General features: G+C 35.1%; 1 protein-coding gene across 1 annotated transcript in view; it reads right to left on the reverse strand.

The window, feature by feature from the left end:
- The window catches only part of NCAM2 (neural cell adhesion molecule 2), a 277,189-nt gene that overhangs the window by 26,715 nt on the left and 224,815 nt on the right, over positions 1-25,659 (reverse strand). The window contains exons 13-15 of the mRNA XM_051779598.1: positions 21,503-21,622; positions 19,510-19,631; positions 12,532-12,712 (exon numbers count right to left, since the gene is read on the reverse strand). Of these exons, the coding sequence (XP_051635558.1) occupies positions 12,532-12,712; positions 19,510-19,631; positions 21,503-21,622 (423 nt within the window). The remainder of the gene's footprint in view (positions 1-12,531; positions 12,713-19,509; positions 19,632-21,502; positions 21,623-25,659) is intronic.

Raw genomic sequence — 25,659 nt, forward strand, 5'->3', positions numbered from 1 at the left:
ACTGCCTGGCCCTGCTGTCACATAATCCCTATAATATTGGTTTAACTCATCCTCTTTGGACTTTGATGGGAAGAGGAGGGCCAAAAGAAAAGGATCACATTCAAAGTGCTTGATAACCTCAAAATGCAAAGCACAGAAGAGTTTAAATTGGAGCAGACCTAAAATTTTTCTCACTTAATGGAGGAAATTTATGTAGTTTCCAGCTGAAGCTACTATCAGTTGGAAAAAAAGATAAGTGATCCAAATTTGTCTCTTTATCCCACTGGCATTGTGACGTAGAGGAGAAAAGCCAACTTGTCATTTATAATGTATATTTAGCTTCTAAAATTTCTCAAGGCTTCTCATTATCTCCTTCACAACATGTTTGGAGAGCTCACAGTCGATCAGTCTCTGCGCCCTCATTCCTATCTTGTCTACTTATCTACAATGTTAGAATGACTTCCTAAGATAATGAATTTACAGCTGGTAAAGAGTTCTTCAAATGTCTAACCAGAGTAGGAAAACGATATGGAAATTTTCATTTTTCTGCTTTTATACATACCTGTAAGTAGTGTCTTGTCTTGTCTTATTTTGTCAAAAAAGTAAGAACAGAGACAAGTATATGACAGGTAAAAATAGGTTAAAAAATATTTAGTAGAAAAGCTTTCTTTGAAATTTTAGAAAATTAGGAAAATGTTGCAAAATAAGGTAATACCAGTTGTGCAACCTTAATGAGACCCTATTTTAATTTTCAGTTTGTGAGACAATCTAAGTTTTACTTAAGACCGATTAATCCAGTGGCAGGTGCTCATTAGTTGTGATTGTATCTGCAATTTGATTTTCTTTACTGTTCAGAACAGCTCTTTATTATCTTTGTTGTGACCACAAAAGAAAATTCTGTCTCCTTATATGCATCCAGTCCCTGTCAGTGGTTTCTTTCCCCCTTTGGACAAGCAGCATCTACTTACTACATATGTGCCAAACATCAGTTCTCCAATTGTAAGTAGAGATGTACTTGTAGTCTTATGTTTTGTTGCCACAATAGTGGTAACCAGCAATAGTGACAATAATGATAACAACAAGCTTTTTCACTATGTGGATTTTTTAAATTATTAAAAAAACCCACCCTACACCTCTTGCTAAAGTTCCTGCCCAAGGTGATTCTTTCCCTATAAATAAATTTAGCATTAGCAACAGCACTTGTCAGACTTCTACTCAGTTGAAAATGTGTTCTCACATCTGAAAGTCTTTGGTAACTGATGTGTAGTTAGTAATTCCAAATCCTCTGCAGCACAGTTAAAGAGAAAACTTTAATTAAAAAAAAAATCTATCCTTCCGTACTTACTGTCTCTTGGTTCAATAAACACTTAAGCATAAAAAAAAAAATTATGTTAGAAGAATAACACTTGTACAGCTAAATGACAAAATCAATACATATATTCACATTTGTGTGGGGAAAAAAAAGGCTTTCACCTGAATGACTCGAACTGGGAACCCAAAGTTTCTACTCTTATAAAATTAGAATAGAAATTACCAGGCACATGTCAGTGTAATTAATTTCAAATAATGTCATTACATTAGGTTAAAGTGGCAAAACAGAGTGGCAAGGGCCAGGGATGAAAGAGTGGCTCCACTTAACACAGCAAGACATCACAATAAAGCCAATATTTTTAAAATAGCATTTGTTTGAATTCCAGCTACTTCATTATACTAAATACGTAATTTTTTTAAAAATTATTTCTGTCCATAAATTAGTCTTTAGATTTACACACATACATTCTGAAAACATCTTACTTCTGATATAGACCAATATCTAAAATGTTTATTATTTGTTTTAGATGAGGAGAGGTTTTACTAATGATGTTTTAAAGTAAGGTCTTCTAAAAATAAATTGAAACCGGCAAAAATAATCATAATCATTATTTCTTAGAAAAAAGAAAATCCTGTAACTGGGTGAAGATAAATACTTAAATTTGAACAACTAATTTCAAAGTTACAGGATTTTATTAAATCTCAAAAGGTATGAACTATAAGAGAGAAAAAAATCAACATATACAGTTTATTTATCGTATTTGTTATATTTAGTAACAATTTGAAGGGAAGTATCTTAAAATAAATATTTAATTCTGCCTTAAAATGCTTTCTTAGATTATTCTGTATGCAACAGAGAAATAAGACATAAACTTAGACAACTATATAAATTTTAAAATTAAATATGTGCAAAAAGTCTTCACAGACTCTTACTAAATAAAATAATTTTTTGCTGAGGTTCTGTCTACATTGCTCTAGTTACCATGCTTTTAATGTATAAAATAGGAAAAAATACTCTTTTCTGTTTTTATCGCAGGTCAAAATTAACCCCCCCCGGAGCTTCAAGTCCAACAGATGCCATGGAATGGAATGTGGCACCATTACAGTCACAAGAAATGAGTTTGGTGGGCAGGGACCTCTTTTATGTGCTGAGGCATGGCAGTGGAGAGGCACAGGAAATGAATATGAAATTAAAGCACTATGAACTAAAGCAATCCTAGATAATTAATTGGGGAAGAAATGTTTGTTAAAATCCATTAGAAAGAAAACGTGTCTACAGACGTATAGAATCATAGAATGGCCTGGGTTGGAAGGGACCTTAAAGATCATCTCGTTCCAACTCCCCTGCCATGGACAGGGACATGTTTTGCTGGACCAGGTTGCTCAGAGCCCCATCCAGCCTGGCCTTGAATACTTTTTATTAAGCATAAAGTTTTAAGTTCATTATGGAAGGAACTAGTACAAGGACAACTCTGTGCAAAGTATTAATATAATAAATAACAACAATGCTCTCATGCAAAATCAATCAATGGTGTATTGGAAAGCCATGTGACTCACAATGGTAAAGTCTCTGCATGGATTTCTTATAATCAAAATATAGTTCAGAAAATAGAATCAAATCACATTGATCAAATTCAATAGGTCTCATTCTCCAAGTTCTGTCAGACTGAAGGGTCAAGCATCTGTTGAATTTTTCATAAAACTCACACGGTTTCCAAAAATCCAGATGAAGAATTTTGCACATACAGACTGAAGCAATTACACTATTTGGGATCTTAACTAGGAGTGGAAACTTTAGAAGAGCTGTAGAAAAGTACAATTTTTTAAGGACTCTATTTTCCCTTAAATATAAAATGAAGAGGAAAAGGAAGGACACATATTGATTGCCTTATCAACAGTATCAAAACATGCCCCAGAAACTTATGACTACAATGAGAGAGAAAACAGCAGCATTCAGCTGCAGGGACTGGCCTCCATTTTCACGTCTAGTAGCTTCACAGCATCTATCTGTGTGGATAAGAATTGTTACAGAATATCAAGAGTGTGAAAAAGAAGTAAATTTTAGAGAAAAAGAAGTGAAAAGGTTGAAACAATATGAAAAAGAGATTATCAAAAGGAAAAAAAAAGTGACAATGGAAAAGAAAAAAGAGAGAAAAAATCCTAATATTTACATTGTGTCAAAGACAATCACTAGAAAGACATTAACAGAAACATCAAATTAAAGTGTGGTTGAAATGGTAACCATTGAAATGCTCTGGCCAAGTGTAAAAAATAAAGTAAACTGTGGAAAAGGTGTACCTGAATAGCAGCAACATGTGTTTCTCCACAGCAGTTAAGGTGGCAAACTCTTTGGGCTATCTTTAAAAAAATTTATCTAAACACTTAAGCTGAAGCATGTTTCTTGCTTCCCCTTGAGATTCAAAACAATTCAGCCAAGCCCAATCTAAAGGCAACCTTCCATGTGATTTTTATGCTGGAGGTGCTTGGAACTCACGAAACCATCATGTAACATCTATCAGAAACAGTGACTATTTAAAGCAAGGACAAACAACAGCACACAGGCTCAAAGAAGAAACTGTGAAAAAGAGTAAACAATTACACAATTCCCTCATGCACAGGGCTAAAGAAGGGACAAACTTGTTTATCTGCTTCTCCTTGCTAATTAGTTCATCTGTACCTGAATTATCGTAGGCATTCAGAATGGGCAACTGTAAAAAGTGGCATCAATAACCTGGGCATAGGTCCACTTGAAATAGGAGTGACCAATGCAATTAGCACATGCAGCTGGGTAATTAGATATTGACTTTAATACCAAGGTGGGAACAAAGTAGTTTCTTAGACATTCAAGTCAGACTGTAACATCTGGATGCAATCTGGTGAAATATATGAAGTTTGCATGTATATTTTCTACTAATATTTATATTAAAAGTTAACTTTTTGGTAGATAATACAGTCAAGTTTATGCAATATGGTATATTGACTGGATTTCATTTTTTTTCCAGCTACAGTAATACAGTAATTATATGGATAGTGACTAATATCACTGTTAGGCTACTGTTTCAAAAGACACTTCCAAAGAAATTGAAATGTAGAAAATCTTGTGTAGTATGAACAATAATCTTGGTTATGCCTTTATAAATTTACTTTTAAAAGTTAATTTTAAGAAATTTTAGTGTAAGCAGAAGAAAACTATTAAACTAAAATGTATTATATCAGTCCCTTATTATAATTATTTCAGATTGAAAAGGATTTGCTTAAAACTGAAATCAGTGGAGAGGATGATTTCTGACATCCAAACAGAAGCATATTGGGGTATGTCTCTCAATCTATAGAGCTCAGAGTCTGAAGAGAAAGGTCAGTGGAAGATAAATAATTATCTCTTTCCAGAAGTACATGATCACAACATGTAGAATGTAAGCAGTACCCAAAATAAAAGGATCTTTAGGTTTTAGGATATAAATCTGGGGTATTTTTGCAATACACCTCAAATTTAGCTTAAAACACAGAGCTGTTGTTTTTTGAATATAATCGGGTGGAAAACTTGCCTTTGGGACATGGATGCATAATATTTAACCAATGCATTATCTTCTTATGACAGGAATGTCCCTATTCTTTCACAAACATACATGTGAGTGTAGGTAACTATCAAGTAGAAAAGACAGCAATAAAAATAAACTAAGAGCAGCTATGGATTTTATCCCATCCTCACCCATATTTCTACTGCGCTGTTTTCAATGATACACATTTTTAAAGAAATTATGAGTGTTCAACTTAGCTTTTAAATATTTTTAGGGTATATACCTAACTATTTCATCTTTTAATTGGCACTCAGGGTTATTTTAATTATAAAGCAACATAATGCTGGCAATTATCTATAACAAATAGTCGAGCTGAATAAGAATACCATATTTCTAAAGTGTGGCCTGGCGCTTCAACATTCGGCATCTATGATGATTTTCTTTTCACCTCACAGAGTTCAAAAAGATGAGCAAACTTATATGGTAAAAGAAAAAAAGAATTAAATTCCTTTTGAAGAGGAAATTTTGAGAATACAAACCAGTTCTTTGATTGCTGCTCTTGTGCTATTCAGTGGTAGTTAATGGCTGTGATAGTTGTACCATAGGAACTAGATTTTAAAAAAAAAAGTGTAATTTTTTTCCTATTGACATCTTTCATAGTGCAAGCCTTTTTGTCTCCTTTTCTGATTAATTCGAATAAATTCTACCAGTTTTAGTAAGGGATTTCTATCCCTTTTCATGTAACAACTTTAGTCTTTGCAGGGAATGGAGCAAACACAGTTGGTTTTAGCCTACAGCAAGAACATGCCCTATCACTTTCAACAATGATCCTCTTCAGGATTTGATGAGAAATGACTCTTACTCAGCAAATTCTCGTATGGTTTGCAAAACAAAAGCAAATAGGTTTTGTGGGGTCTGCCATCCTTCTGAAGTTTTAGATATTAATTTATCTGACTGATGTGATTCCTACCAACTGCTTTACTCAAAGCATGAGATCTCAAATACATATTTCATCTCTCTATCCTTCTACTCTTCAGAAAATGAAATTAAAAATTTATTCTTCCATCACAGCAATATACGCTAAAGACTTTACACTTTTATCTCAGAATTATGATCTGAACAAAAAACCCGATACAAGTTTTCATTTTCAAGCTCTGATTTTGGAATTACAACATCCTTCAGCCTATGAGAAAATGATGTAGGTAAATTCACAAGGGTAATGCTGCAGCTCTTCTTTGCCTTGGGAAAATGATCAGAGCTGCAAAGGAACTAATCCCCCAGGCTTTCCTTTTTCACTACTGCATTTTGTTCTTCATTTTAGATTTAGCTAAAAAACAAACTAGTCAGAGCTAGTAAAATTGTAATGCACAGACTCATTACAAAAGAGGTTCTTATGGCCTTAAAATTTTAGATCCTTGGAACTGAAATTTTGCCTGTGAAAATATTTTCAAACTTCTGTGCTTTTTCTTTTTTTTCCCCCTTGATTTAAATTTACTGTTGCTATCCAAATTGGTGTAAGGAACAAGGGTCAGAAAGTTAAAACTTTTTTTCCCCCAAGTATTCTTATTATTACAGTTGTGTAAAGTTTTAATGCAATATTTTGCCTACTGAACAACAGAAAATCTTATTTCTTTCCTTAGATAACTGTTTTGGAAAAAATTTCAGGAATGATTAGTTTTGAAGCCTCCATTCTCTGAAAAATTTAGTGAAATTATCAACTGTATTCAAAAGTTATTAGAAGCCACAAACTGATGGATGTTTGTGCATGTACACAAAAACACAGACATGGAAGAGCAGAGTGGTTACAAACCACAGGCTGAAAATCAGACCAAAACATTATTCCTGATAAACTGGTAAATAATGTAATTCTACAGTCTTTTCCCAGAGATTCAAACAGGTAATTTATAAGCCACACGTAAGGAATGACTCTTAGTCCTGACTCAAGTAGCTCCTGGCAGCCATTCTACCTTTTTTCCTATGGTAAGAGAATAAAATAGAAGATGATTACAAATCCTCACAATTCTCCTAATGTAACTTTTAATGATGAAACATAACTTTTCCTACAACTAAGAATAAGTACCAGAAGCCAACCCAGGGGTAGATGTTGGGCCCCCTCCTGTTCAACATCATCAGTGATTTGGATGATGGGGCAGAGTACCCTCATCAACTTTGCTGATGACACAAATCTCAGAGGAGTGGCTGATGCACCAGATGGCTGAGTTGCCACACAGAGGGATCTGGACAGGCTGGAGAAATGGGCTGACAGGAACCTCAGGAAGTTGAACAAGAGGAAGTGCAAAGTCCTCCCCCTGGGAAAGAGCAACCCTGATTACCAGCCTGTGGCTAGAGACCAACCAGTGGGAAAGCAGCTTTGCAGAAAAGGGTCCTGAGGGTCCTGGTGGACACCGAGTTGAACAAGAGGCAGCAAAGTGCTCTTGCAGCAAGAAAGGTTAGTGGAAATGACAGCAGAGGCCTTGGTCATGCAATCATGATTTTAAATGATACCCTGACCTTGAAGCTTGGTTGTAATCAGGAAAAATCCAATTTCAAACAGATCTGAAATGATCTGAAATCTAATGAAAGTGCTTCAAAGGACCCAAGAACTATTCAGTTTGGAAGTTTATTCCTAGGTATGGTAAGTCAACAATTGTTACATACTTTTGTGGTGGAGTAAAGAACATGAAAGAAGAAGGGGGCTTTTTGGCTTCCCTTTGCTGAGGCATGGTCAGGGTCAAGTCAACTCTTCCAGAGAAGGGAGGCTGTTTCCTTCAGAGGTAGGGAAACTATGTCCCAGGGAGTCTCACGCAACCCGTGGGTTGAAGGGATGTGAGAGAGAAGGAGAGCATCTGCAGCAAGAGAGTCTGCTCTTTGGCAGCAAGATGTGACAGGAACAAAAACCTACTCCATCTACACAGATGGAATCATATAGCATTTATTTCCACCCCAAAAAAAGTCATTGAACTGCTTAATTTAGAGCAAAATTAAATAAAAAGACTCTCCCTGAAAGAAAATTGTGAGCATCAGGGAAACTTAGTTCTGTTTTGCTGTACTCAGTAATTTTCAGTTTCTGGATGAAAAACTTTATGCCAGCTTCTATTCAAACAAAATACCATTTGTATAGCTCAAAAGCTCTATTTTGTCAATGAAATACATCATAGAATGTATATACACAAAGGCAAACCCAAATATATACACACATAGCTAAAGAAATGATAAGAGCTATTTTTATTTTTCATTCATTTCAAGAACACTGGAGATCCTAAAGCTGCCTTTTTGTGAAAGCTATTGATAAAAATCTTTTTTGGCATGATGAGTATCATCTTTGCTACCAGTGGTGATGAGAGAAAATTCCACATATTATTGTCTCTCTTTTGTCTATCACTGTATCATTTTAAGAATGGTGACACACATTCACTGAAAAAAAATAAATGAGATATACAAGGGATTAAAACTCTTCCAGTAATGTGAATAAAAAAGTACTCTGACAGTTCCTGCAGTATTGGAAGTCAAAACCAACCAATATTGCAAAGTGAGAAAAATAGATCTAAGAGGTTCTTATTATCCCCAAATGTTGGGGTTTTATTTATTTATTTTATTTTCCCACTATTGCTTCAAGTTATTAACTTATAATGAAGAAGAAAAAACCTATGATAAAACACAACTTGCAGCCATTTCTAATATACTTACTGGCCTTTCAAAGTAACAGCACTGACTGGATAAAAGCCTTTGGAAGATAGCACCTGCATAAATTTTTTACCACTAATCTCTGAAAATATATCTGACACTTGCAGAAAGTATCCCTTTTTAACACCTTCCATTTCATCTTCTTTTAAGATCCATTTATTGTAAATCTGTGGATGTGTTTTTAGGTTGCAATAGTAATGGCTCAGAAGGGCAGCAGATTTGGACACTTTTGTACAAGCTGCAGGGTACAAAGACAGGGTCTCTGTCTTCACCCTGCAGAAAAAAGAGTAAATGGGCCCATAAAAATGGGCTCTGGGAGCTGATGGAGTTTGGCTGTTCCTGGTGGCACTTAGAGTGTTTGTTATGGCTGCAGAGTTTAGTCCATGCTGTCCTGACACAGATAAAGACCTAAGGCACACTGTTCCTTTGAGAATCCCTAGGAAGCTTAACACTGTAGAGGAGCCAGATGAAAATTTTCTGAAATATCAGAGATCAATAACTAAAATGGGATAAAGACTTCACTCAGAGGCAAGTGCACTGATCTAAGAGTTGCACCTGCCTGCAAGTACTGCCAACTGACATCCCTAGTGAGATTTTTGAATACGTAAAAATACTACGTTTAAGACTGTGCTGCTCTTTCTTCAAACATGATTCTAAAATACCTGCTCGTACACCTAAGAAAAGTCTGAAATACAGATATAGAAATGCTGACCGCAGAAAATAATATATATATATATATACCTGAATATATTTATCCATACAGTTATTTAAAGCACAGTGTTTTAAGAAGTTGGTTTGCTGAGTATTTCTCAAAGTCAGTGCAAGTTTCCACTGATAAAACCCTCAGAAAACCAGAGAACTTTCATTAAAAGGATTACAAATTCTGAGGAACTAATCACAAATTTGATTGACTCAGTGAGTGGAGATCATATTACAGGCCTAGGAACGGACACCACGAAATCAAGTAGATCTGTAGTTGGAGGCTGCTGAGGCCAACCACGGGAAAATTTAAAGGAATGTCTGTCTCATTTATACACCTTGCTGATGTCAGACAGTAATTTGCAGCCTCAAGCTCTTTTCCAGACCTAAGGCTATTAAAGGAAAATCATATTGTGTTATGGAATTGACTGCCAGCCAGGAGTTGGTACCTGCACACTTCCCTAGCAAGCAGAGCTGTGGATTCACTGTCCACGGGAATGGCATAGTCACATAACTGTAGGTTTGGCTTCTAGTTCCTGCCCTCAGGGATTACTATTTCTGTCTTGTATCCAGTGGTTCTTGGAAGCATAAGCAAGCTTCTTCTGCAGCAATCAGAACCAAAGTTTTAGTTCTTGTGACAACTCCCATTTCCCTTCTAAGCACCTACCGAAGGACAACCAATGTGTCCTTGCCTCCATCTCTCTCTGACTAATTGCACTGGCTGGCACACATCTTCACCAGAATATTATGTTAGGTATAGTCAACCATCAAGACACTTAGAGGATCCCAAAATTCCCTTGGGATTGAATACACAGGATCTACAGACTGTTTTTCTCTTTTAATTACATTTAGAGCAAGACATAAACAGTTCAGCTGAACTGCCACAGATCTGGGCAAATACAAATGAAAACCTTCAGGAGTCTTAGAGGCTTTTCTAATAATTAAATTAATATTTAGAAAGGGAACCTCAGTTATCCTCAGCTGCTAAGTGAGCACAGGATAGGTGATGTGGATTTCATTCAAAAGTCTACCCAGTTTCATTTTTGTTGCCTATGTCCTTCTTCAAACCTAGCTGTAGGTGCCTAGCTGTTAGCACCTAAGTCTCAAAGCAGACAAACAGAGCATCATCAGAATTAACTGACATCAGAAATAATATTTCTGCTCAAAGTTAAGCATTTTATAAACAATATCTATCAAATTTTAATAGATTACATTCGTATTTTTGCAACAATGTTATGTGTATATATAATATTATATTGCAATAATATTATGCCATTTCAAAACAAGATAATCGTGCTGACTCATGAATATGAACACTAATGTTCCACTGGTTCTGTCTTTTGACATACTTTTAAAAATTGCCTACAGAGTGTTCCTATGATTGGAATTTCACACCCTTTTCAGGCTTTGCAGAAAACAGTTGTCAAGGAAACTAATTAGTTCCACAATCATAATTGCAGTAATGATTCCTATAAAGAGGACCTGAAGTTAAATAGTGTAACAGGCTTCTTACAACTACTTAGAGGTTATGGGAGAGCACTGAGAGGAAAAAGCCCCTAAGTGCCTATAAAACTGTGTTTAGAGAAAAATGTTCTATCTTTCTTTTGAAATTAAATTAAGATTCTTACTACTTGAATGTCTAGAGACCATCTATGTTATCATTTACAGAGGCATATCATGTTTCTGTTACAGTAGCTGTGGCAATAATAGGGAATACTTTATGTAATTATAACAGGCTGAAGTTAGATTGCATTGCAAAAGAAGAAAGATTTTCATTTCAAACATAAAAAACTGAAAAATGGTATATCCCTTCCATTTTCCTAAACAAGTTTTTTACTTATTTTTCTACTTGACAAATATTTTTATTTCCTCGGGACAATAAGCTTTCCTACACTTCTTTTCCCCTTTTCTTTATCAATCATGTGAAATTTTATTTCTGAATGATGGCAATCACAAGGCACTGTCTGTTTAAAAACAAGTACACAGGACCTATTGAGACCCTGAATTTCAATCAAGATGCAAATCAGCTCCACTGCAATTCAAGTGCATAAACCAAATATTTGTACTAGAACTGGATCTGAACATATGAATGAATTACAAATGCCTTTTCTTTTTTGTAAATACAAATCACAATGCTTCCAATATAAAAAAAAATTGCTATGAAATACTTAAAAGTGTTGCAGAGATCTTGAGAAAACTTTTGCAAAAATGTATTTGAAGAAAACTTACAACAGACAAAAAAAATTAGCCAATTATTTCAAATTTTTCTGATGACACAGTAATCCATGACTCATTCAAACTCATTGCCACTGTACTAAGGTAGATGCAAGTAGATGCTCACATTGAAGCACATGTAGTTTATTTTTTAATACATTTCCCATTATATTTATACAGCAAGTTTTTTCTTTGATTCTAATACTCCAATAGTTTGATATACAGGAGACAGAAAATATCATGTTAGAGGATTTAGCACTGATTTTTCAAGTGGTAATGATGACACTGATCTAATTTGGAAGTTATTATTAAATACAACAGCTCATAATTGAAGGAAACAGTTTGAAATCTCTTCCTCATAACATTTATAAAAATTTTTATATTTAAAAATTAAAAAATAAATTTACCCATAATGCTTTAGAAATTATCATTTTTTAGGTTTATTCTGAACTAAATAATTTAGCGTTGTTGCATTAAAAAAAGACTTCATATTGGGAAGCATTAAAACTCTGACACTCACTCTTAACTACAATGTAATTTTCTTAATTAGAATTCCAAACATTCCTATTTACAGACTTAAGAATATGAACAACATTTCTATAGATTTCAAAGCTGGTAAACAGGCCTCATAGAAGTCTGTATGGTCAACATATTAGGGTGAGTAATTCAGACAGTATCTAAGCAAGACTATTCGAAGTCTTAACCTCATCAGACACTAAATTAAACACCTTTATTACATGTGGAGCTTGAAGCACATGTTGAGAGGGGACTGAAATCAAATTCTACTAAATAAGCTGCTTACAACAGACAATAGACAGTATGAGGCAACTTAAAAATGTATAGCAGGTATATCTTAAATACTATATTGCTTGTTAACTGCCATCATCTGGGTTAAAGATTCAATCTTTCTTCTATACTTAAAAATTCCTTGGTTAGTAAGAGAAAAGTGGAAGACGGGGTCCCATTTAAGGGTTTTGAATCGAGTCTTTGAAGGTAATAGCATCTGGGGCTCAGCTTTTTTTCAGTTAAAGATTTCAGCGTTCAAATGTTATGTTCGACCACATAAATTAGTGTACTATGAGTAGGAAATGATTCACAGAGAGAAAACACTATGAAATAAACTCACCTGTAATAATGTTGGGCTTTGGTGGCATGCTGAATTCATACAATGTTGGTTCAGAATAACCCAGTCTGTTGGCAGCTGTAATTTGTACTTCGTAACCCATGGTCCATTGAAGGTGCTCTAAGATGATGTGGTCTCTACTACCCTGCACTTTTTTCTCTAGCCACTGGTCTTCCTTGTCTTTCTGCAAAGATGAAAATATTTGTTTAAATGCTAAGAAACTCTTGTATTATTTGTCTAAACTCTGTATCTGCACAAGACACAAAAATACAGAGTTTCCTTTACAGCGGTTATGAACACTGAAATAAACTAATTTTGGAGTTCTGAGTACTCCACCTTTTTGTAATTTTGACCACTCCTTATCAATTTTCCAGAAAGTGGATTTAAAGAATTTTGTGGTCAACCCTTTTTAACCTTTTGGCTTCAATTTATTCTTTGCTCAAATACTGGTTTTTATCTGGTAGAAATGCAGGATAATTATTTACAAATGCTGCTAAAAAAAAATTATGTAAAAGGTTTATTTTATATAGATGTTTCAATTACATTTTGATCAATGTTCATTCAAAGAAACTTGCCATTAAACCCAAACTTGAATTGTTCACGAATGCAAGCTGTGCTTATATCATACATTAGTAATTTAATGAAAATTGTAGCAATATGTGGTGCTACAGGAGCATTTTGCATACCAGGTTGTATGTAACAATATAAACAACACTTAGAAATTATGAAGTACTATGTCTACACTGGTGAGAGGATACATGTAAATCATTGAGATGGTGTTCAAGGGGAAAAAAGGATTCTCATAATTTCTCATAATTCAGGTAATTAAGACATCTGTACAAGGGGAAAAAATAAGGACTTCAGTTGCAAACAATCCTGGCATTTTATAAATTTGGAGTGCTTACCTTTGTGATTTCTCCTTTGAGTGCATAATATATTTAAATATTCTTTATACAAATAAAAATGACAAAATAACTAAGAGATAAAAGGATAAAACAATATATACTATCAAACACAAAAGTGATCTAGTTCAAAGGACCAGCAGTAACAGTCAGTAAGAATCCCCGCAGTCCTATTTTTACTACACACTGAGGTACAATAATGGCAAAAAACATGTTTGAGAGACAAGTCTGGCCATCCAACCCATACAGCAACACAGAATTAATCAGTGGATTTAAACTTTATGGGGAAAAATAAAGACAAAAAACTTATAATACACGGAAGTATAACTTTTTAGCTGTACACTATTGTGTTTCTCAGCAGCTTATATTTAAGCTCTTTGCTGAAGCATCTTGCTCCTCACTCATACAGGTTTCAGAGAACATAGCATCCAATTTAGAGAGTTCAGGGCCCAATCACGCTCATTATGTCTCTTTTTTTTTTTGCCCTCAGTCTTCAGAAAACAGAGGACAGACTAAACTCACTTATGGGCACTGCTGCAATAATTCATTTGTTATCAGATCTGAGTGTGATGATTTTTCCATACTGATTTCATCTTTTTATAAACTTTCTTGCTGCTTCTGCACTAGCATTGGTATTGTCACATGATAGTCCTGGGAATGATTAAAATTCAGCAAAATGTCTATTGAAGAGTATTTGCAGACAGGTGAAAGTTCCCACTTGATGCAGCCACAGATCAATGAAAAACGTCAGAATGGTAATTCCATTACAAATCATGAAAAAATCTAAATACACTGGAGTGAAAATAGTTTGCTCATCATACAGTGAAACTGTATTTTCTGGATACTTTCCCATATCCTAATGGATAATTTCTGTTGCAATCATCTGACTTGCCACTGAGTGAATCCACTTACATCGTCACTATACCAAACTCCTTTCACAAAATATACTTTTTGCATAGCACTCCAGAAATAGAGGGATCCAATAGTGATTGCAATATATTGCAGATACTCCTTAGTAATATCAGGAATAGCAATGTTATGTAGCACTATATTTTAATGGCTGTTTAAATTGGTGAGGTGTGTGAGGAGTTAATACAAATACAGCTAGATTCCAAAGAATATCAACATTAAAGTAATCAGAAGTTCCATACATGACCTTTGTGTTATGCACATATACCATGTAAATATCCTGGAGAATTCCATAGGGGGCTTAGAATCACACAGGGGGAAAAAAATACACTGAAATGGAAAAAAAAAAGATTCAGGCTAATATGGTTCTTGCAGGTGGAAAAGACAGTACTGAAAACAGATACATGACTATATGACTATGCTTTGAAGACAAACTGTAGAATTTGACGTGATGAATAGAATGAGCTTAGGGGTTGGAATTAAAACTGTAGATTTCTGTATGAGGCTGCACATCTACAGACAGAATAAGTAAAAATGTAGGTGTTCTACAATTTGGTCAGGTGAAAATAAAGAAACAGCTGAAATGTAACGGGATACCTGCACAGTATTCCAGAGAAGTTTAGCTGAACCTGAAGCCAACTGGGTGAACTGAGATAAATGAAACAAAGCCCTGAGTGCCAAGACACAAAATATTTTGTGAAGAGTGACAAGCACAAGTTAGGAGGAAGAGGATAAAGTATCTGGAAAGCAAGGTGTGTTTTTCTAAAGACAAGCAGATGAAGTCTTCCAGAATACCACCTGCTTTTGACATCTTAAAGAAAAAAAAAAAAACCAACAAGAACTGCAATGTCCTTCTTTATAGCTGATATTTCAGCTATAATGTATTTTCAAGTCCTTTTTCCTAAGCAAAGCTCAGTAATGTGTCCACATTTATTTTATTATTAGTGTAGAAATGGAAAAAGAGGGACAAGAACGAAAATCAAGAGTCTGCCAAGTAAATCTTCCCACAAATCTGTTTGTTCTAAGACTCTTTAATCAGTACCTTAAGGAGCAGAAAACAGAACCACAATCACTTTGTACTATATTGGGTTGTTTTATTATTAATACTTAAAATTTATAGAAAGCTGTATGTGTTCTAGAATAAAAGAGAGAAACTTCTAAATTGCAAACTAGAGTCTAATTTGGGAGATGGGTTAATATGAATATCTTCAATAATCACTAACTATCAGCAGTTGTATCATTAATATCCACCATCAAATGCACATTTTCAGAAACTACAATCAGATCTGCAACCGGAGAGGATTAAACTGCTCCTTTATTTGCATTTCATTTTGTTTCATATAATGCAGAAATACTCCTTTACAGAAGGCCACTGGTGACCTAGGCAGTGACTGGCAATTTCTAGGGATCTCACTGCCCTCTTCCATTACTCTTAAGCCTTAGATTAACACTGTCCTCTTCCCACTATAAGTCCTTGGTTGAAACAAACCTGTCACAATGCTACAGACCACTACACTGGAAAAAAACTCAAAAACCAAACCAAATCAAAGCCAAATCAAGCACAAAACCCTCACATTATTCTTTCTTAATTGTGTATATATTTGCTTTATAATACTAGCATCAGTCAAATTTATTTAAGAAGTATCTAATAGGTAGATTTTTAAGACAGCTGTAACTTAAAACACCTAAGCGCCCTGGCAAAACAAAAAAACAAAAACATAAAACAAAACCAAACCCTCAACTCCCCAAGAAAGCAAAAAAAGTAGAGTAAGACTCCAGTCTAGCATAACTTGTTGCTTATCAGAACTGAAGGCACACCTGACAACAGTGGAAGTAAAGCCACTCCAGTGTTAAGACACCAGTCTACTAGTCTAGAAAATAACATCTCTTTCTTTAATGGTCATTCTACAATATATCCAAGATCACTCCCTTCAACTCTTCCCTTATTCTCCATCCACTCTAAATTGTTGAGCTGAAAGTTCAGCCCAAACTGTGATGGTCTCTGTGATAAAAAAGGACAGGAGATGCCACACTATCTTGATATCTGGCAAGAAAAAAAATCAAGAAATCCTCACAGAAAACAATCTGACAGTTTAAAGCAGTGACTTCACAAGAATTGATTAAATTTGGTTGGTGATTTCTAGGTCTGGGTAAAATACAGGACAAAGCACAAAATGGCTGATAATGTACATAGTGGTAAAATGCACAGAAAATCCAAGGATCTGGCAGGTAAAGTGGAACCTAGAGGTGCAAAAATTTTTAATGGTTTCTTGGTAGGTAACTCAAGAGTGAGAGTAAAGGAGAAATTATCTCTTTTTAAATGTTTCGTATTTATAGAGGTTTGTTCTAGAACCTGTCATAAAGGAATAAAATGATCACAGACTAAAGGAATAAAATCAACATAGTCAAAACAAGAGCAAAGCACATAACCCATCAATCAAACCCTTGTTTTCCAAAATTCAGATCATTAATAGGAACCCTATCACCTGTCAACATGGTGAACAACTTTCAAGCCTGCAAAAACTAATCACTCCTTTAATGTTTCCTCCAAACACCATTATGGATGTAAAAGGCAAATTAAGCACTGTTATTGGTTTTCGAGTCAGGATTTTAATCAATTTTTCTTGCTTCTGCCTATATTGTTTCTAACCACAAAAGAGAGCTTTTTTTTCCATTTTTTTTCTAATTTTGAATATTTACTAAAACTTTTCCTGCCATGGAAAAACGAAACCAACCTTCTGTGTAGTATCAGACTTGGTAAATAACACAGCAGGTGATAGTCTTTTGCAAATTCAGTACACATCTCCATAATGCCCATGGATAAAGCTTAACACCCACTGTGAAACACCAGCCCTTCATTATGGGTGTCCCAACCAACTTCAGAAGGACCATAAGCAGGAACAACCAAAGGAGAGCTTGAACTGGCCCCCGGTTAAAATGACACAGTTACTGTGAGAGATGTGGTCGGGTGGTCATCTCCTGCATCAGACAGGATGCTTCCCTAGGGAATTCCTATCACTGCTCTTCCCGACTGGCTACTGGGGAACAATTTTTCCTTTGTTTTTCTTACTACCCTCCTATTCTTTCCTAAGGTAACTTTGAAGGCAATGTGTGCCATCAGCTTCAGACTCCATCAGTGAAGCTTTGTCAGACTGTCTTGACTTAGTGCAACAGCATGAAAAAATCTGATGCTGCTACTCATAAAAATTGTATTCCCTGGAATACAGAAGAAAATGTCAAGCTGCTTAGTCAGTAATTGTAGTCAGTAATTCTCACCTATAGTATGAAGAAACTGATGTTAGGGAAGCAACATTTGACAGAATGAAATATGTGATTTCCAGAAAAAGAAAACTTTCCAATTGCCCTAAATCAGGCTATTAATTGTTTTAATATCTTAAAGGCTGTCCTCCCCCCCAGTTTATAAAAAAAACAAAACAGTATAAAACTTAAACATGAGGGAACTGACTTTTAGTAAGACATGAAGAAAAAGCCACTGATGTATAGGTTCTTATCTAATATGCTCTTTAAACATGCAAGCAAATACATTGGTCCAGGTGCTAGTAATGAGGCTGGCAAGAGTTAATTAAATATGACCAATGGGGAAGATAGAAGAGGAGCAGTCACCAGATAATTATGAACTTTAAATAGCATTCATTCATCCTGCTTAAAACACCAAAAAAATTATTCTGCTTCTTTTGTTGTAAGAAGGCCTTTAATTTAGTCAAATTGCTTTTTCAATTGGAAGCTTAAGGAGATAAGGATTTGAGGTTCAATTAACGCTATCTTCTTCAGTAACCTAATGAGTTTCCACTTACTGCTTAAACTGTACATTTACCTTTCAACAACACACATGAAAAGTCATCTTTTTTGCTAAAATATTGTACTTTATTCAACACACTAGATCAAATTCAGATTTCCAAAAATTTTCAGGATACTTCCGAAAGCATTTAGCTCAGGAAACCAGATTAAGTTCCATATGTTGCGAGCATGTATTATATCCAAACAGTTTATTTTCTTCCAAATGGTAAATACTTAGAGGCATTTTAATCTAACTAGGAAGTTCAATCCCACAAAACTGCATTGTATCTTTTATTGCATATTTTACTACCCTCGTCTTCTTTACAATTACTTTTTTTTTTATGCCAACTGTATTCACTGGACTGAAAGTCATTCGAGGAGGTCGATTACTATTTAGGGATCAATGATAGCAGAATAACTCCTGGTCATTGCCTCAGGCTACTCTTAAAAGTGCTACCAAATGTTTCTCAATTGATTTGGAGCTACCAATCTTCTGTGGTTATACTTAGTTTAGGAGAATCATTCTACATACAAGAATTATACAAGGTTTAGCACTCAGATAATCCCAGGACTATCATTAAAAAGCTACATTATAAGAAACATCAGGAAATCTGACAAAAATTGTTACAAGTTAAGGAACTGTCTTTTCCTTTTTGGGAACACTAAAAGAGGTTCTGCAGCTAATTTCTCAAAGGTTGCTTCGTTCTGTTAAATACAGTTCACACTACATTCCATTTAACATGACTAGATATATGATGTCACATTCCCAATCTTTCAGACTCCTGAAATGGTAAATTTGTTATAACACTCTGGTAAAATGTATTTTTACTGGATTTAGTCAGATAAATGTACTATAATCTTCCTAAAAGAACACAATGAAGTTTTTAAAAAATGAATACTTTGGAATTAAATTCATCACTTTTGCCAGCTCTGTAGCTACTTCTTCAACCCAATCTTTTCTAAGCATAATACACCAGGAACTGAAGGATAATTGAGCTACTTTAATAACAGAAAAAAACAAGCAACACTTTTTTTTTTAAAATAAATTATACATTACAGAAAAGCCTGTTTTCTAAGCATGCCAGATCTGTTCTTAATTTACAATGTAACAAAATAGAGAATATAGTTTCCTTACTGGAATGAAATTTTAGTTACATCCTTAGGAAGACCTTTTCTTTTAATTTTTTTTTTATACTCTGGCATCATCAACTTAGCAACAAAAGAAAACATACTCTATCTTATTTACTTTTCCTGGTATACAAAACCATTCTGTTAAATTGTTACATTTCAAATAATTTCATCAGTCTTCTCTGCATTAAAAGCAGATGTTAACAAGCATAACTCACTTATTTTGATTCACTGAAATACTTACACTTCTGTATTTGACAATATATTCCAGTATGGGGGCACCTCCATCATCTTGTTTAGTTATGCTAAGTTTAAAACTCTTGCCACTTTCAGGTTGTCCATGAATTGAAGGAGGACTTGGCTCCCCTAAAGAAGGGAAAAAACATAATAATAATTCAGCAGTGAGATAAGTCTTATATTACAGCTGGGAACCTGTCTGTAATAATATTAATCAAAATCTTAAAATCAATATGATTCTTCCAGGCAATGCAAAACAACCTCAACAATATTGTTAAATATTTTGTTTAAAATATATTCCAATGTAGATTACTCATACAAGGAAACAAAATTATGTGAAATGTGAAAGAAATATTAATTTCTTTGAGACCTTCCAACTTTGGACACTTTGAAATTAATTTCCTTCTGAAATCCTTTAGCCATCAATTCAGCAAGGCTGGTAGGCTGCTACTCACACTGAATTTAAAGATCAACACTCTCTTACAGGTAAGCATATTAAGCTCATGCTTAATATTAAGCATGAGCTTTAGTCCCATGTGCAAGATTTAAATTGTAATTTAAAGTAAATATACTGTCCAATAAATGTGTCAAGGCAAATTAGATACTTTTAGAGTAGTCAATATCAACAATAAATGTAAAGAATAAGATTTCCAAAACCAAACCCAAGTATTCTTAAACATATCATCCAATGATTTATAGCCAGTTTAAGCCACTTTGCTAGTCAAAATTCACTAACTAATTATCATTTCTATATGCAATGCCTATAACAAATTTTTAAAACAGATCCTACATGAACATTTCATGTTGAAGTGTCTAATCATCAAAATACCTGCAAATTTGCATTCACCCCAAGAGATACAGTTCTTTTAAAATAATTTTATTATTTCTGTTTATCCCTTATCAGAGTAAGGATAAACAGATCTCAACATAAAGTTTGCCTAGCTTTCTATCAGATGACATATATATATATATATATATACATATAAACTTTACGAGTTTCTGCCATTTCTCCATCAGGTATGTTGTTTCATAGGAATGATAGCAAATCATTTTATCAGTCCTTCAATATATTTAGGATATGCATATGCTTCAGTGAAAAAGAAAATTAAAAGCTGTCATGTTACTGGTTTGGGACAGAAGAAATGTACCAGTAAGAACATAATGTAATAACACAGAAATATTTCGTGTTCTTTGTAGTTGCATGAATATTGTTCATTCCCTTAGGGCTGGTATTAACTACACTGAGTCATGCCCTACTCAGGAAACAGTTCAGTTGCAACAGATTTATGAGAGATTGGTCTGGCAATAGTTGCTGATGTATTTTGGTGTGTCTGTTTGATTACTATACACTGCCATCTGCTAGTTCCTTTATTTTTCTTCTCGCTTTGTATTTTATTTATTTATTGTTCTTTCTATTTAGAGGTAATTTGAGAAAAATATTTTTCATTAGTCTTTAATGTTTAAGTCTGAATCTCTTGCTGATAGCTACTACAAATATAAAACTGGCTTCATAGAATTTTTCATTTGCATGTAATCATAGTTACAGCAATTTATTCTCATCATTTTTTCCACATCTTAAGATTTCTGTTTGAGGTTTAATAATTGCAAAACAATGGCAGCATAATTTGATGAAGAAATGTCTCCAGAAATGGACAATTCATTTCTCACAGATGCTGATAATATCCTGAGTGTAAATGAGAAAAAGCCCTTAATCTAATATCTTTCATGGTTTGTTCTCTTGTATATAAAATATAGATTTTTCCGAGTTTCAAAACTATAAGATAAATCTGCCAATTTAAATTCATTTATACTTCTTGGAAGGGTGGGAATAAGATGAACAAAACATGATTTCTGAGAAGCAATTACTGTTGTAATACACGAGGGAGTAGAGTATAAATATAAAACATTATCTACAGTGAATCATAATTCAAATTATTAGCTGATCTAGAGGTAACATATTCCAGTAATAATTTTCATTTAATAGCATAAGTGTTACTCACGGACAGGTAAGGTCTGAAAGATCTCAATTTTACTATACTCTCCTTGACCCTTTCCATTTACAGCTGCTACTTTGATTTCATATGTCGTATTTGGTTCCAAGTTGCTGAGAACAACCATTGCTAAAGGAAAGGGAAAGAAAAAAAGGAACAAAGTTTGATGAAGCAATAGATTAAAAAAAAAATTCAGGCAACTTCATAATTTGTTTGCTTCACTTGTAACTTAACAAGTCCCATTTTCCAATAGTACATTGGTTTCAAACGTAGCTTTTTTGTTGAGTGCTAATAGTCCCTTTTTTTCATCTGCATGGAATTGTTGTTGTGACTGAGCAAATTATGCTTCTGCAGGAATGTAAAGTCAGTGTTTCAGAAGCCACAGGCAACAGTCAAAGATATTGATGGGAATCGATATTTTATGTTCACACCGTGAGCACACTGTATTGGTTTGGGTAGCTGGGGGGGTTACAAGGGAGGCTTCTGTGAAAAGCTGCCAGAAGCCTCCCCTGTGTCTGGCAGAGCCAATGCCAGATGGCTCCAGGATGGACCTGCCACTGGCCAAGGCTGAGCCCATCAGAGAAGGTAGTAACGTCTCTGCAATAACATATTTAAGAAGGAAAAAAGTTATTGCACAGATATAATTTCTCTCAGGGAAGCGTGAATATGTGAGAGGAACAACTCTGCAGACACCAAGGTCAGTGCAGAAGGAGGGGCAGGAGGTGCTGCAGGTGCCAGAGCTGAGGTTCCCCTGCAGCCCCTGGTGCAGCCCATGGTGAGGCAGCTCTGCCCCTGCAGCTCATGGAGGTCCACAGGGGAACAGAGATACACCTGCAGCCCTTGGAGGAGCCCACACCAGAGCAGATGGATGCTGGAAGAAGGCTGTGACTCCATGGGAAGCCCACGCAGGAGCAGGCTCCTGGCAGGGACCTCTGGAGAGAGGAGCCCATGCTGGAGCTCGTTTGCTGTTAGGGCTTGTAATGCTGTGGGGGACCCACGCTGGAGCAGCCTGTTCCTGAAGGACTGCACCCCATGGAAGGGACCAGTGTTGGAGCAGTTAATGAAGAACTATAGCCTGTGGGAAGGACTCACATTCATGGAGGACTATCTCCTGTGGGAGAGATCCCACACTGGAGCAGGGGAAGGACTCCGACTCCTCTCCCTGAGGAGTTGCAGAAACAACCTGTGATGAACTAAGAGTAACCCCCGTGATGAACTAAGAGTAACCCCCATTCCCATCTCCCTGAGCTGCTGGGGGGGGAGGAGGTAGGTCCTGGGAAGGAGGGAGAGGTAGAGGAAAGGTGTTTTTCAGATTTGTTTTACTTCTCATTGTCCTGCTCTGATTCGGACTGGTGATAAATTCAATTTATTTCTCCAAGTCGAGACTGTTGTGCCCATGACGGTAATTGGTGAGTGACCTCTCCTGGTCCTCATGTCAACTTTTGTTCTCTTTCTTCTCCAGTTGCAGAGGGGAGTGACAGAATGGCTTTGCTGGATACATGGCATCCAGCCACGGTCCACCCACTGCACAGAGGAGACAGGAATCTGGCAAAAATTTAGGCAATTCTCCTTCTTCCTTACTGGCAACAGGCACCTAATACATGTTCCAGCCAACTTCATACACTTCATAAATTGCCATTTTTCCTTCATGCAGATGAGTATGAACTGTCCTTGGTCTGCTCTCCAAACAGTTACATGAACATCAGTGGTGAATTGCTGGTGCTATCGTCTGCCAGTTCAACAAAGTATTCAAGACCTAAAGTGACAGATATGTATGATGACCAAGGGAAGAGTTCTGAGTTATCTGCTAGGGACCTGAAAGTAAATTAGTCACGTTTGTATATGTTTCAGAGGAGGTGCATGGAAGTGCGTATGAAGTTATAACAAAAAAAACAATCAATCAAACAAAAAAAGCTGATTTGGGAAGCCAAGGGGTTTGAACTTATGACAGGCTTTCAGAAATTAAGACTGAACCCCTGACAGGATTCATTCACACAACCTATCTCTATAATAGCACCTGGAGATGCCATCAGAAGCAGAGAACAGGGAAAAAGCTTGCCAAAAAGCAAGAATATTGTACAGAAAGAACTCTAGAAACAAAATCCAGGGAAAAAATGTTGGATTCCAGGATCCTTCACGGGAATAAATAATATATAATATTTATAAATATTATAGTACTGTATTTACTAATAGCAATGGTGAATATGCACTTGGAAATATCGATCCAAAGAGAGTTCTTGGAGCATTACCCTGCCTTTACAAGAAAGATTCTTTTTTGTTGTCTCTACAGCAATTGCCTGTTTGCTGTTTGCCAGCTCTGTGATGAGCTCTCCATATGTCAGATTCATAGTGGGGAATGGATGTAAATTAGATGGACTTGACTAGAAGCACAGCAGCATTTCTCCTGCCCAGCAAGGTAGGGGCTGTAATATTTTACAAGAGGATATAGAAATGTAATGTCTCAAGAAAGAAGCAGTAGTATCTTTCTCAGTCTCTAGGGAGCCTCGTTTTTCATTATAGAGGAGTATTTTTATAGTTGCTTTAGGCCTGCTTTTCAAGTTACATATTCAATGAAAGCATGATTATTTCTGTCCCTACTCTTTGTTAGTCTTTTGAGTTCAGATTTATTAGAATTTCTATTTCTTTAGTTTCTGCAGCAGTCAGCCAGAGTTTCCATTACATGTGGTGCTAAAGGGATTTAATGAATTTGGAAAAACAGTAACTTTTACATTTCACACTCTATTATGGGCACTTTGCATGAATTTGCCATTGAAACATGATAACTGTTTTCTAGTAAACAAAGCAGTAGAACTGTATGTCTTCCAGCATATTTTAGCCTTATAATTTCATGAAATTTAAAAATATCAAACTCTGAAGTATAACCATGTCACGAAAAAATAAAGTACCATCATGAGAATAAGAATAGAATTTGGAGAAGGGAAGGATTATGATATATAACATTCAGTTCTGTTAAGATGAAATTTAAAACCTAAACCAAGCAGTAGCAGTGTTTGACTTGCCTTTCAGCCATGACTACTTTCCAAGGCTGAATAATTTCACTGAAAATAAACCTTAGGGCATACTAAAAATTAGTGTTACTGTAAATGTATTTAAAATTTAAACAACATAAAAGCATGACTATGAGTCAACACTTAATAAAACACAAATGTATTAAATACATGAAACCTAAGGATTCGATTCCATAAACACTTAAGCGACTCCTGGGGCCTACATAAATGAACAAAATTACTTATATATGCAGTATTTAAAGAATCAGTGTATACTTCAGAATCCTCTGCACAGCACTATGTGTCTAGATACAATGACTTATAATTACATTTATGGAATTAACCCAACTGTATCTGATAGCACAATATGTCCTCAAAAGCTGGACCAACTTGTTATCAGTGATGGTAGATGTGGATATATTATATATGTAGGAAGAAAAATATAACTATGTCCTGCTGGAAAAAAAAGAAAAAAAAACCATTCTGAATCTGAATACTTTACATACTCCAGTTCCAAGAGAATATTTAGAATAACTAAGTAAGATATAAAACTGTCCAACAGTATGTAACAAAAGGGCAGGGCTGAAAAGTAATCTAAGAGTAGTGAAACTACCACTGCTTGTTCAATTTCACATTTTTTGGAATATCTTAAGAATGGAAGAAAATACTTGACAAATTAGTTGTTTTTTTTGTTTGTTTGTTTGTTTTTTGTTGTTGGGTTTTTTTGGGTTTTTTTTGTTTTTTTTTAAAGATATGCATCTGTCATTTAAATATAAAATCATCCTATATATCTTTCCATATAAAAATTAAGATTTTCTTACAGGACTCCTTATCTCATGGCCCTGGCCACATTGGATATTTAGATTACAGCTTGCAATGATCACTGAAGTAATTAGCTGCAAAATTTCAAATAATGCTCTGAAAGAAATATAGTATTTCACTTTCATAGTATATAAATGTGAAAAAATCGGTCCACTGCATACTGAACTGTTTGTATATTCATTGATGTCTATCGAGTTCAAAATATACTGAAACTGAAATTCCTTTCTTTCAGAATATGATTTGAAACTTTTCAGGTTTTTTTTCTACCTGTCATGTCTACCTTTCTACCTTCTTTTGCTTTTATATTGTCTTTCCAATTAGAATATCTGTGTGCTT

Source organism: Manacus candei, unplaced genomic scaffold (genome assembly GCF_025592945.1).
Source record: "Manacus candei isolate 608988 ecotype Guabito, Panama unplaced genomic scaffold, ASM2559294v1 h1tg000014l, whole genome shotgun sequence".
Lineage (NCBI taxonomy): Eukaryota > Metazoa > Chordata > Aves > Passeriformes > Pipridae > Manacus > Manacus candei.